Raw genomic sequence first — 12,010 nt, forward strand, 5'->3', positions numbered from 1 at the left:
TAATAGTGTTTATGAAAAATTCTCAAAGAGAAAGCGGGGTTGAATCAGGAATCGTTCCAACCGCAGCTGCGGCAAATTGGGCACCGGAGGCCCAACGTGCTGATGCGTGCGTCTTCAAAAACATCAATACGAAGGGAAGAGTGTGGTGGCCTTATTGGTGCCAAATGGCGTCGCTACTTTCACCCCCATTTTTGCAGAAGTCCGCGTTTGGCAATTGGGGTGAGAGAACCCGCTAAAGTAATTGGTATTCAAGGAAATGCCCGTTGAAAACCAAGGCGCGCACTGAAAAGTCTCATATTTGCCACGACGGTGTTTACAGTAAGGGATGTGTTTCCTCTTTTTCACTTGATGCAACCCAATAACCAATGTGCGGGGGGGGGCGAATCAGACCGGCATATGAAAAAATAGGTCTTGACTTTTGTCTTGCTTTTTGCTTTGGTCATTCGGGGGTTCGGGGCACTCTCTGATGATTTTGGCGGTGTGACTCTCAGAATTCTCGCAAAAGATGGCCTTTTCACGTGAGTTCAAATTCGCGCACATTGTAATATAATAACAAGAATTGGCGCTTTGTGGCAGCAAAAGCGTTCCCCATGTGGGTTTTTTGGTTGCTGAGGAGCTGGGTGCTGACAGATAACCGCGAGTGTTTTTCTTTTTGCTTTCATAATGCGCAGTTTTTCTGTGACACTTTTTTTATGTTTAGCGGAAGCCGAATGGTTGGCGGTTTGTCGCGTTGAACCCCCTTTCGCCGCAGAAATAATGCTCTTTCATACCCAAAACTTCTCGGATTTGGGGTCTGTTTTCGCCCATCGGGGCCCCAAGGCCGCAAGCGCCAAACCGAACCCGTCAAAATGCCGGCTTACTTAATTTGTTGAAACGCAGACGATGCACAACCTTCCCGAACGCAAGAAAATGCTTTTCCGTCTCCTGAAATAAGGGGCAGATGGTGTGCGATAATTTTTCACTGTTTTGTTCGCACGGCCTTTGTTTTATCCACGGACCTGTGGAAACCTACCTCGGCAAACTTCCAATGTGAGGACTTTCGTGGGTTTGGGTATTTCCTCTCTGTTTCTGGGGGTTTTTTTCTGCGGACTGTGTGGCCTTACCGGGGGTTTTCCGCCAACAGAAGTGTGGCTGATTGGCTTCTTTTTTAAGTGATTGTTCTGTCGCTGAGCGTGCGCTGAACACCACTCGGCCAGGCCCGTCACAGGCTCCGCGTCGCCTGGCGGCGGTGGGATTTGGCGCGTGCTTGGGGGTTGCGCTGGCCTAGCCACCGGGGGGAACGGGCCGTGCCCTAAACCCCGCCAGCCCATCTCTTGCCCCGCAGGCGTTCACACGCCTTTCTTGGCAGCGAAGACCGGGGGTGGGATATACGCACGCGTCTCCCTGTCGCAGGTTTCTCCAACGCAACGTCATCCAAGATCCGGCCGCTGACATCAGCAGCGGTGCGTCTCTCTGACGTCCCGAAATGACTCGGCACGTTTCGCTTTTGCCCCGATTGGGGCCTCGGTGGTGGCAGAGGGGGGGTCGCAACGGGGCAGATGCCATGTTTTGTGGTGTATCTTGAGTGCCCTCTTTCACGGGCTGTGCGAGCCTGAGGGTAAATGGATCTAGGTGAAGGCAGCGGGGTTTTTATTTGCGACGGAGGATCGCCATGCAGGAGAGCACGGCGAGGTGAATCTAGCGGGTGTGCTGGTGCACGTGTACTGGTCTCGAAAGCGGTGATCGGAGAAAGGGCCTGAAGTGAAGCTGTCCCTGGAGAGACCCCTTCGTGCACGCTCTTGTCGCTTGGAGCGGGAAAGCCGGATGGTTTGTGTGAACTGAAGATCAGGCCGACGGAGAGGGTGGAGGTGGTGGTCGGGGGAAACGCAGAGAGGGATAGCGTGGTCTCACACCGCCGATAACAGTCATGTGTGCGGGCTGTTTTGAAAGGGTGATGCAAGTAAAAAACGGAGAGAGTGTCTGGATGCTGACTGCGTGAGTTGTAGTTTCAGCCGTGAAAGCTGCATAGCGGTGTAACTTAGTGCCCCACTTGCTATGGAAAGAGAATTTCTTCCCCTTCAACTTCCTGTACAGGTCTTTTTTTTTCGCAGACAAAGTTTCACGTGGTGCTTCCACTGAAGCACAAAAATTTCCATGAAGCGATTCGGTGACTGAACGGAAGCATATATATATATATATATTGTGTGGAGTGTGTGCTCTGCCCGTATTCGTCTACAGTGCTGCAGTGTAGATTTACAACCGGATTTTTATCAACTCCCTGTAAGGCAGCGATTTTTCAGCATGATGACGCAAATTTTTGACCTGGCGCCGACTGGCTCAAATTGAGAAGCGGTTCAGTTTGAATAACAGATTTCATGAGAAAGAGACTTGTTTATCGAAACAACTTCTGCCTCTCGAGTCGCTTTTTCCTGACTCTTGAGTAAGTGTTTGCTCTCTATTTATTTACTTCAATACATGAGGTAAAATGCGCGGACGGAGAAAAAACAGCTGCGCGTTGGACAGTGAAGTCAACTTGTGGATATGGCGGGACTGCGTCTACATCAATACACAACATTGGAAAAAAAAAACAGTCGACCTAAAGGATCTTCAGTCTGGGTCAGTGATTGTTTCTTGTGCGGAGTGCTACTTGTAAGGCGAACAGGAAGACTGGCTGTAGTGCGTTCCGATTTTCTTGCACTCTTGTTCCCGCACTTTCGTGTTCTCATTGAATACTTAGGTTTATTCATCGTTTTGATCTTTTACGCCACATTCTCTGGTCCTCATAGAGGACTGGAAGGGGATCATAGCTGTGAAGCAACGAAGATCTCAACTCTTATTTTGCAATTCAAACAAGGCGCGCACGTTTTCTTTTTCAGTAGATATAACAATGGTACGTTTTCGGACTGCATTCAAAACACGACTTCTCGAAAGGTGTTTCCAATTTTTTAAGCGGGGCTGGGCAAGCTCGGTGTAGATTTTTTTTCTTTTCTCCAGCGTTTTGCCGGGGATCGTGAATTACTTGTTTTTTTTCTCGAGTTTCCCGATTGGTGACTGGGACCATTTATTGGCAAGGTGTAGAAACAACCCTTAAATTCCACACGGTTTGAGTTTTAAGCTTGATCGTGTTTTTTTTTTTGGTTGTTAAGGTCTTGTGCTGCCAGGCACTACCCCTCGACTTCTTCAACTTCATCAATATAGAGGATTTCTTTTTCCACTTTTATTACATTACACGATGCACTTCCCGTTAAGTGATCAAAGTTGTGTTTAGTAATTGTTCGTCTCTCACTCAATTTGGTAAAGCAGCTGCGCCTTGCAGCGGGGTCACCAAGATTTGAAAGTTGTTGCATGACTAGAAATACGAGAAAATCTTTTATTAATCGTGTTTGGTTTTCGGCTTTTTCCAATAGTGAGAAGCTGAGCAAATCTTGCAAATAGAGAAGTCGAAAAAAGTTTCTTTTTGAATCACAAGCCTTGAAGATCGTTGTTTTCCTTGACATTATTTTACTTTAAAACATAAATGCTGAAAACAATGCTCGTTTACACCCACTTAACCTAAATTTTTTTTCTGTGTGATGCACTGCATCCATCACGACGGGGACACTGCTCAATGCGTCGTATCCCACCGGGTCCACTACCGACACACTCGGTAGTGAAGCCGAGCAGCCCCTCTATCCCTGCCAACGCAGAACCACCTCTGGTGCTGACACGGCCAGGTCGTGGATGGCGTTGCGTTGGAGCGGCCTGCGACAGTGAGACGGTGAACACGTCTGCGCCATCCACATGATGGGCGGAGCGTCAGCGTGGCTCGAGCGTATATCATCCCACCCCCGGCCCTCACGCTGCCCACAGCGGTGTGGGGAGGCCTGAGCCACCCCGAGGGGAGGACGCACCAGGCGGCGACCGGTATGATGCGGGGAGCGGCTGTTAGGCGTGTCTACCCCTGCTTCTCACCACGCGATGCGGAGTCTGTGACAGGTCTGGCTGAGTGGTGTTCAGCGCATGCTCTATTGCAGAATGGGCGCGTTGAAAACCAGAAGATAGTTCGCTGGTGAGCATCTTGTCAAGGTGGGACTAGGTGGAGCCTGATAACCACAAGATGATATTGTGTTGTGGGCTAAAAGATACAAGGTTTGCTGGCGGCCATGTGCGTGTTTTTGTTTGAAGACAGAGGGCATGATATCTGTGGCGCTGGATGTGCCGCGTAATAGTTGCTCTGTTGTTGCGGATTCTCTGTACGTTCTCGCTGCAGAAGAACTAACCAAAAGGTAGAAGTATAATTTCTTTGTGGACTTCAGTAGCAGGTCGCTTTTGTCGTGAGGATTTGTTGCTCTGGAAAGATCGACCTATTAGCCATCACAAACACACACGCGCATACAAAGAAAACTCTGCATTTTGCTCAAATGTCTGATGCAGCTTTAAGATAAATTGCCTGTTCACTTCCTTTTGTTTTGTATCTCACCAAAAAGATTAGCGAGAGACGTCCCTTTTTTGATAGTGATGCCTTTGTGATACTCGATGATTGCTATTTGTGTTCTTTTTTTTCTTAATGAATGCCGGTAAGTTTGCATAAAGCACGTCGGGCGTTATGCAGGATATAAATGTTTGCTTTTTTTTGCAATTCGGACACTTCCCTGCGGTTGGCCAAAGGGGTGGTAAGACGAGCAACAAAAAGGTAAAAAAAACTACATATTGCACTTCGAAGGGAGAAGCAGCTATTCATGGGATTTATAATAAAGTGTGTGAAGGCTGATGCACGCTTTACTGTGTTTTGGTTTGCGAAAACCGAACTGAATGCAGCCACAGTACGCTCAATCGATCTCACAAACATTATGGTGTATATCGAAGTGAGGACGTTATGCTGCATGCTTGAGTGACCATCAATTATCACCGAGAATCTAACGTTTTTTTCGCATCACACCATAGAATATATATATATATATATTGGTTGCGAGCTACTCTTTACTGAGATGCCGGCGTGCCTCTTTTCCCACGGCACACACATATTTTACTAGTAGCCAGCAGGTTCTATTCTGGTGGGCCTCAGAAAGTGTCGTCAAAAACCAGCTGGTGCCGCTGATTGGTTTCGAGTTTGCCTCATCGTTTCACAGTTTTCAATTGACAGTCATCTTCTGTGGAAAAAGCACCGCTTTTCGCTTTTGTTACCGCATTTCTTCATCGTTCGTAGTTGAAAGCAAAGCTTTGATTTACCATCGAGGCGAAGAATAGGGAGACAAAAGAAAACGTGAAAATGGCAGACGCTTGTTTACAATACCAACCTTGTTCAAACGTAGACATATATGAAAAATCAGCCGTAGGGGCAATTCAAAAGAGTCGCTTCACTCTATGCAAACATGTTATCTCACCGAACAACAGCGCCATTTTTTTGTATGGCCACTTCGACTCACCCTGAAGCAACTGCTAAGCTTCAGGTATTGCTTTTGTGGCCATGAAAAACGGGATCAGGTTTGCTTGGGCAACCAGAGGTGGCTACTGATATAACGTCACTATCCCTTGGAACGAAAAAAATCTCTTTTCATCTGAACACCCTATCTTTCGGTTCTTTCCCACCACTGACGTAAAATAAAAGAAAATAAAGAACATCTGAACATTTCTCTGTAAGGTTTTACTCTCGTTTCTCCCTTCTTTCAGACGATACCCGGTGTCACCGAACCCACCATACTTGTTTTACCTGTGCGCAACAAGCGATGTCTCAAGATCAGCATAACGACGAGGCCCACTGGACCGAGATCGAAGAGGAGGCTCCACAGGAAGGGGAAGTCCCCGACGTGCCTGACCAGGCTGAGGATTGCAACGAGGGCGCACCGGGAGAGGAGCAGGGTGAGGATTGCAACGAGGGCTCACCGGCAGAGGAGCAGGCTGAGGATTGCAACGAGGGCGCACCGGCAGAGGAGCTGGCTGAGGATTGCAACGAGGGCGCACCGGCAGAGGAGCTGGCTGAGGATTGCAACGAGGGCGCACCGGCAGAGGAGCAGGCTGAGGGAGCCGCAGATGGACCTGATCAATGTCAAGATCTGGAGGGTGAAGAGAAACCTGAACTGCCATGTGAGGAGACACAACAGGGCGAACAGTTCACAGAGGAGGTCGTCTCGGTCGAGGCTCTCGAGACCCAGGAGCACGGTGCCCCTGCACCCGAGGAGGCTTACGAGGGAGAGTGTGCCGAGGACTTTGCTCAGGAGTTCCACTGTCTCCAATATTACTCGGGGGACAGCGAGGCCCAAGTAGTCCCGCAGCAGGCTTTCGAGGAGGAGGCTCCTCAGGAGTACCCGAAAGAGACCGACAATAACTATGACGCACCGCAGCACGCGCACGAAGTGGTGGGTCCTGGCAGCGCTCACGCCCGCTCGATGCCTGCGCCGCACGCTGCCGCTGCGCCGCCGAGCGCGATTGTGAAGCCGCGGACGCGCCACGTGAAGAGCGTCGCTCGCTGGGAGGCGGTGGGGTATGACCCGCGTGACGGGAGCGACGATGAGTTCGAGCTGTCGACGTGCATGGCACCGGTATACGAGGACGAGGGTGAGGAGGGCAACGAGGATGCGAGCGTGTTCAAGCACGGCGAGCCGGATTTCAAGGGGGAGATCATGTCGTGCTTCGACGAGCCGAACCTGCTGTACCGGATCATTGACCCGAAGACGAAGACGTGGGCGTTTTACAACGACAGCCTGCAGTACGAGATGCATGTACAGTTCATATTTGGCAAGCACTCGAAACTGCAGCCGCTGGAGAACACGACGTTGCGGCAGAACGAAGAGGGCCAATACGTGATGGAGGTGGTCGTGTACCCGACGGAGACTGAGATGTTTTCGCAGGGCACTGTGAACGGGTTCACAAGCAAGCTGCGCGCGGTGCCACTGACGGTGGACTACCATAATGCGCGCCGCAGGATCACGGAGGAGCTGGTGAACAACGAGACGGCTGCGATCCAGCAGGTGACGAACAGCGACAACGCGGAGGACGTGCTGCAGGCGTGCATCGACAGCGGGATTCCGTTCGTGGACCCCGAGTTCCCGCCGTGCCAGGCGTCGCTGGAGGCTGGGGCGAGCAAGCCGTTCAAGCCGTTTGCGTGGGCACGCCCCCAGGCGTGCGTGCCGGAGGAGATGGCGTCGCAGGTGCGACTGTTCCGCGCGAGCGTGAGGCCCGCCTGCGTGGACGCTGGCGACCTCGGCGACTCGTGGGTGATTTGCTCTGTTGCGTCGGTGTCGGAGGACCCTGCGCGGCTGATGGGGATGTTCCGCCACCCGGAGGGCAAGGCTGCGGCGCAGCGCGAGCACGCGGTTGGCGCGTACCGCGTGACGTTCAACAAAAATGGGTGGTGGCGCAGCGTGGTGGTGGACAGCTACCTGCCTGTGTCCGGCGGCAAGCTGAAGTACGCGAAGAGCGCGACGGACCCTGCGGAGATCTGGCCTGCGATCCTAGAGAAGGCGTACGCGAAGCTGCATGGCAGCTACGGGAGGATCTGCTCCGGCGACCCGCTGCACGCACTCCAGGACATGACCGGGTTCTCGACGATGCGCTTCGACGAGTCGCTGACGGACGACAAGGCGAGCGACCAGCTGTTCAGCGATCTTGTGCACGGGATTGCTGCAGGGTACACGGTGATCTGCAGCACGCCCGGGCGCGGGCCGCACGACAAGGACCAGGAGCTGTGCGAGATGTACGCGCAGGTGGGGCTTGTGACCGGGTGCGCGTACACGATCCTGGAGGCGAAGTACATCGAGAGCAAGGAGCTGCGGATGGTGAAGGTACGCAACGTGTGGGGGCACAGCGTGGAGTGGAGCGGCAACTGGGGGAACGACGACACGAAATGGGACGCGAACCCGGACATCGCGGAGGAGTGCAACTTCCAGAAGGCGGCGGATGGGATGTTCTGGATGTCGTGGAAGGACGCGCGGAAGTACTTCAACGGTGGTGGCGTGTGCTTCACGCACCAGGCGGCGTACGACTACCGCATGAACTGCGTGTTCACGGAAGGCGTGCCGTCCGCTGTGCTGGAGATCGAGGTGCAGTCGCCTACGTGCTTCACGTTTGTGATTTCGCAGGACGACAAGCGGTGCCAGGTGAACGCGTCGGAGTACAAGCCTGTGATGATCAGCATTGCGGAGCCCGTGGAGGGCGAGATGTACAAGGTCGTCATGAACTCCTCGGCGAACGGCGCGCGGCCGACGTCGGACAAGTGGACGTTTCTGCAGGCACGCGACGTCTCGCTGATCCACGAGCTGGACGCTGGGAAGTACATTGTCGTGCCGCGCATCATGCCTTCGGATGACCCGGTGGAGCCTGTACCGTACGTTCTGGGGATGATCTGCAGCAAGGAGGTCGGGAACGGCGACGTGAGCGTGAAGTTCAAGCGCCTGGACGCTGGCAACCGCGTGTTTGAGAACTTCCCGAAGTTCGAGCCGGAGCTGATGGAGGTGGAGCAGCCGGTCCAGTACCAGAAGCGCGCGCCGGGCGAGGCATTCCCGATGACGCAGATGGGGGAGGAGCTGATGTAGATGTGTGTTCCATCTTCAGGATTGCTGTGTTGTTGGTGAGGCGAGCAGAAAAACAAAAGTTCTGACGCTACTGATCTGCGCAGGGATTCTTGGTTTCGAGACAAGGGACACGGTGTAGGAGCGCACCCTGGTAGCGTAGTTTTTGTTTTGTCGATGTTTTTTCTTTTGCGCTTTTGTGTCGCTGATGTGGAGCATGCCAGACATGTCGCAACATGTTGAGGCGGAACGGAAAGCTGTGGTGGTTGAAGTGGAACGTATACAGCTCTGATGACATTGAAGCTGCCGCTTTGTTGTGGCAGACAGTTACAATCATCGACGTTTTCACTCCTTGAAACCACTGTACTACGCACGCATGGAGTTGGTTGCAGAAAACAAGTAGGGCAACAGCGACTGGAGTGGGTGTGTGAGCACATTATTCCCGAGTGTGGTTCTTTTCCCTCCTTTTTGGTCTGAATCATGTGGACATGTACATAGCTAAGCACACTGTCTTCGTTTCTGTTGTTTTTGATTGATTTTTGTGTCTGGCCTTTTTTCTTCTCTCCCTAGAGGCGTTTACGGGCTAGTGGCCCTCTGGCACTCTTCACGGGCTCCGCATCTGCAAAGCAAAAAAAACAATAACGGTACAACGAGCTACTGAATTCTGACGGCGAGACCGGATATCAAGTGTTGCTGGTCCATCTCGAATTCATCTCTCAGACGCAGTGCACTTGCGTTGGACGTCGCCGTTGTTTTCTAGTCTCCCACTCTTCCCTACTTTATTCTCTCCAAATGTTTTTGCGTTCATTTAGAGTTTCGTTTGCCCTGTTCTCTTGTGTGTCGTTTATTGTTCCGGCATTTCGCCTCATTCTCATTATTATTATTGCTTTTCCCATCTACGCCTTTTTTCTTTGGTCGACGTCTTCTGCCACCATCACGCATTGCTTTTCTGTCTTTCCTTCCTTTGTCACCCAGGAGTTTATCTCTTCTGCAGTTCGCGGGGGAAATGAACAAAGAAGCTCAAGAAACGTAAGTGCTTTTCTGTTCTTTTGCTAGTCCAAGGAAACGCCAAGGAGAATGGGATCGATATATCCGTTCGATGAGGTGATGCAGCTAACGTTGATTCTTTTTTTTCTCCAGCAGCCCATAAAGACGTGGATCTCACTCTATACACCTTTGTTGGGACTGGATCGAAGGGGGGGGGAAAGCGGAATAACAAAGAGGAGCAGGATACCCCTTCGCAATGTATGTCCAAGTGCTTACACTCCCAGCTCACGTGGTATTCTATCTCGCCTGTTCTTTACCGTATGCGCACACTCTTTCAGCCGCCCCTCTTGTTGCTCAATCTGCTTTCCTCATTTCACATGTTTGAGGGTCTCTTCAGCAGTTCGCCCAGGCGGTGGTAACGCAGAGGCAGAAGTGCCAGAGAGTGTGTCATGACGACGTCGAAGGAAGAGTGCGATTCGAATAGAGTACACGAGCTTTCGAGTGGAGGATTAAGTGCTTGCCTGACGAGACGTACACCCTTCTGTTCTGACAGGCAGGCGCTTGGCTTATTCCCTTCATACGTTGTCTTTTTTTTTTCGCTCCTTTTTTTTCGGTTTCGCAATACTTCGAACCTTCTGCTTTTATCTGTTTTCTTTTCCATTGAATACGTTTGAATGCGAGAGTGCGTGCTTATGGGTGTGCGCCCGCATGCGTTCGGACTTTCGACAGTACTAATTTCGATTGTTCAATGTGAACATTTTTTGTGCTCTTTTGAAAAGGCGAAAAGGCGTGCCGGAGTGGCATCATAAGGAGAGTATCAGCGAGGCAACATCTTTGACAGTAGGGAAGCAAACACACAGACTAGATATATTGCCTCTCTTCACTCTTTTTTTTCTTCGGACGTGTCTTTTCTCCCACATGGTTTACCGAACGCAAACGCGGGGAAAAAAAGAGAGATGGATTACGTAAAGAGTCCATAGTCATGCTACATGACGACCGCAGACATACACGCACGCACACGTGAGCGAAAAGGTAAGACAAAGGGAAGGCCTTTACTTCTCTTTCCCAGTTTCAAAAGAAAAAATGAAAGCGACCCACCTTCCGTTCCTCTTTACGCCATTTTTCTATATGTAACTAGTGCGAACGGGATGATTTTCTCGACCCTGTGTAGGGCCATTCCCACCCCCTAGCCATCGATCTCAAGCAAGTAGCCTTGGTTTCTTCCAAAAGAAAAACACGACCAAAAACCGTCAACAACGAAAAAGTACGAGTAACACCATCGACGCGAACCGACAGTGGGGACCTCTCTACCCCACGCCTGACACATTCGGATACGTCTACAGCAAGCCAGAGGCAATTGAGGGAGCCTTTTGAGCGCATTCACGGACACAAAAGTTGCGCACATTGCTCTTGGCAAATGCGCCTACAACTTCTGTCCTCGACTACTCCTCTACTCGTCTCCGCTAGTCTATGATTCCTGGCTCTCGGCACCGACGGAGGAGTCTCTCAGCCGTTTCTCTTTCCCCTGGCCCGCACACCTTTTCTTTACGTATTCTCATGGACTAAAAAAATTATTCGCTCTCTCACCAAAACTCTTCCTTGAAATCATCCTCGTCTCCTACCTCGGTTTATGAGCCTTTCTCGCATCTTGCTTTGGCGTCACTGACACAACAGCCCGGAACAAACCGAACTCGCAAAATTGTTCTCTTTCCACTGTCCACCTTTGATGAGCTACAGTCTTCAAGACCAGTCTCCAAACATCAACTGATTTTCGACGTCCTCAAGAGGAAACCAACGCACCAACTATGTCGCACAACGGTGAAACGGGTGAGTGGCGAGAGCTCGATGAAGAGCAGCCGACGCTATCCTCCAAGCCCCAGGACGCAACGATGAACACATATTCAACCCAGGAGCACGGTGCCCCTGCACACGAGGAGGCTTACGAGGGAGAGTGTGCCGAGCACTTTGCTCAGGAGTTCCACTGTCTCCAACATTACTCGGCGGACATCAAGGCCCAAGTAGTTCCGCAGCAGGCTTTCGAGGAGGAGGCTCCTCAGGAGTACCCGAAAGAGACCGACAATAACTATGACGCACCGCAGCACGCGCACGAAGTGGTGGGTCCTGGCAGCGCTCACGCCCGCTCGATGCCTGCGCCGCACGCTGCCGCTGCGCCGCCGAGCGCGATTGTGAAGCCGCGGACGCGCCACGTGAAGAGCGTCGCTCGCTGGGAGGCGGTGGGGTATGACCCGCGTGACGGGAGCGACGATGAGTTCGAGCAGTCGACGTGCATGGCACCGGTATACGAGGACGAGGGTGAGGAGGGCAACGAGGATGCGAGCGTGTTCAAGCACGGCGAGCCGGATTTCAAGGGGGAGATCATGTCGTGCTTCGACGAGCCGAACCTGCTGTACCGGATCATTGACCCGAAGACGAAGACGTGGGCGTTTTACAACGACAGCCTGCAGTACGAGATGCATGTACAGTTCATATTTGGCAAGCACTCGAAACTGCAGCCGCTGGAGAACACGACGTTGCGGCAGAACGAAGAGGGCCAATAC

At 51.9% G+C, this 12,010-nt stretch overlaps 2 protein-coding genes across 2 annotated transcripts in view; both read left to right on the forward strand.

Moving 5' to 3' along the window:
* Nucleotides 1-5,684: 5,684 nt before the first annotated feature.
* Nucleotides 5,685-8,489, forward strand: LMXM_20_1180 (calpain-like cysteine peptidase; the record flags this gene model as incomplete). Its single annotated transcript, XM_003875131.1, has 1 exon — nt 5,685-8,489. One exon carries the CDS (start codon nt 5,685-5,687, stop codon nt 8,487-8,489), a length of 2,805 nt encoding a protein of 934 aa, XP_003875180.1.
* Nucleotides 8,490-11,257: 2,768 nt separating this feature from the next.
* The window catches only part of LMXM_20_1185 (putative calpain-like cysteine peptidase), a gene marked incomplete at both ends in the record, with an annotated part of 2,058 nt that continues 1,305 nt past the window's right edge, over nt 11,258-12,010 (forward strand). The window contains one exon of the mRNA XM_003875132.1: nt 11,258-12,010. Within this exon, the coding sequence (XP_003875181.1) occupies nt 11,258-12,010 (753 nt within the window).

The sequence above is a fragment of the Leishmania mexicana genome, chromosome 20 (genome assembly GCF_000234665.1).
Source record: "Leishmania mexicana MHOM/GT/2001/U1103 complete genome, chromosome 20".
NCBI lineage: Eukaryota > Euglenozoa > Kinetoplastea > Trypanosomatida > Trypanosomatidae > Leishmania > Leishmania mexicana.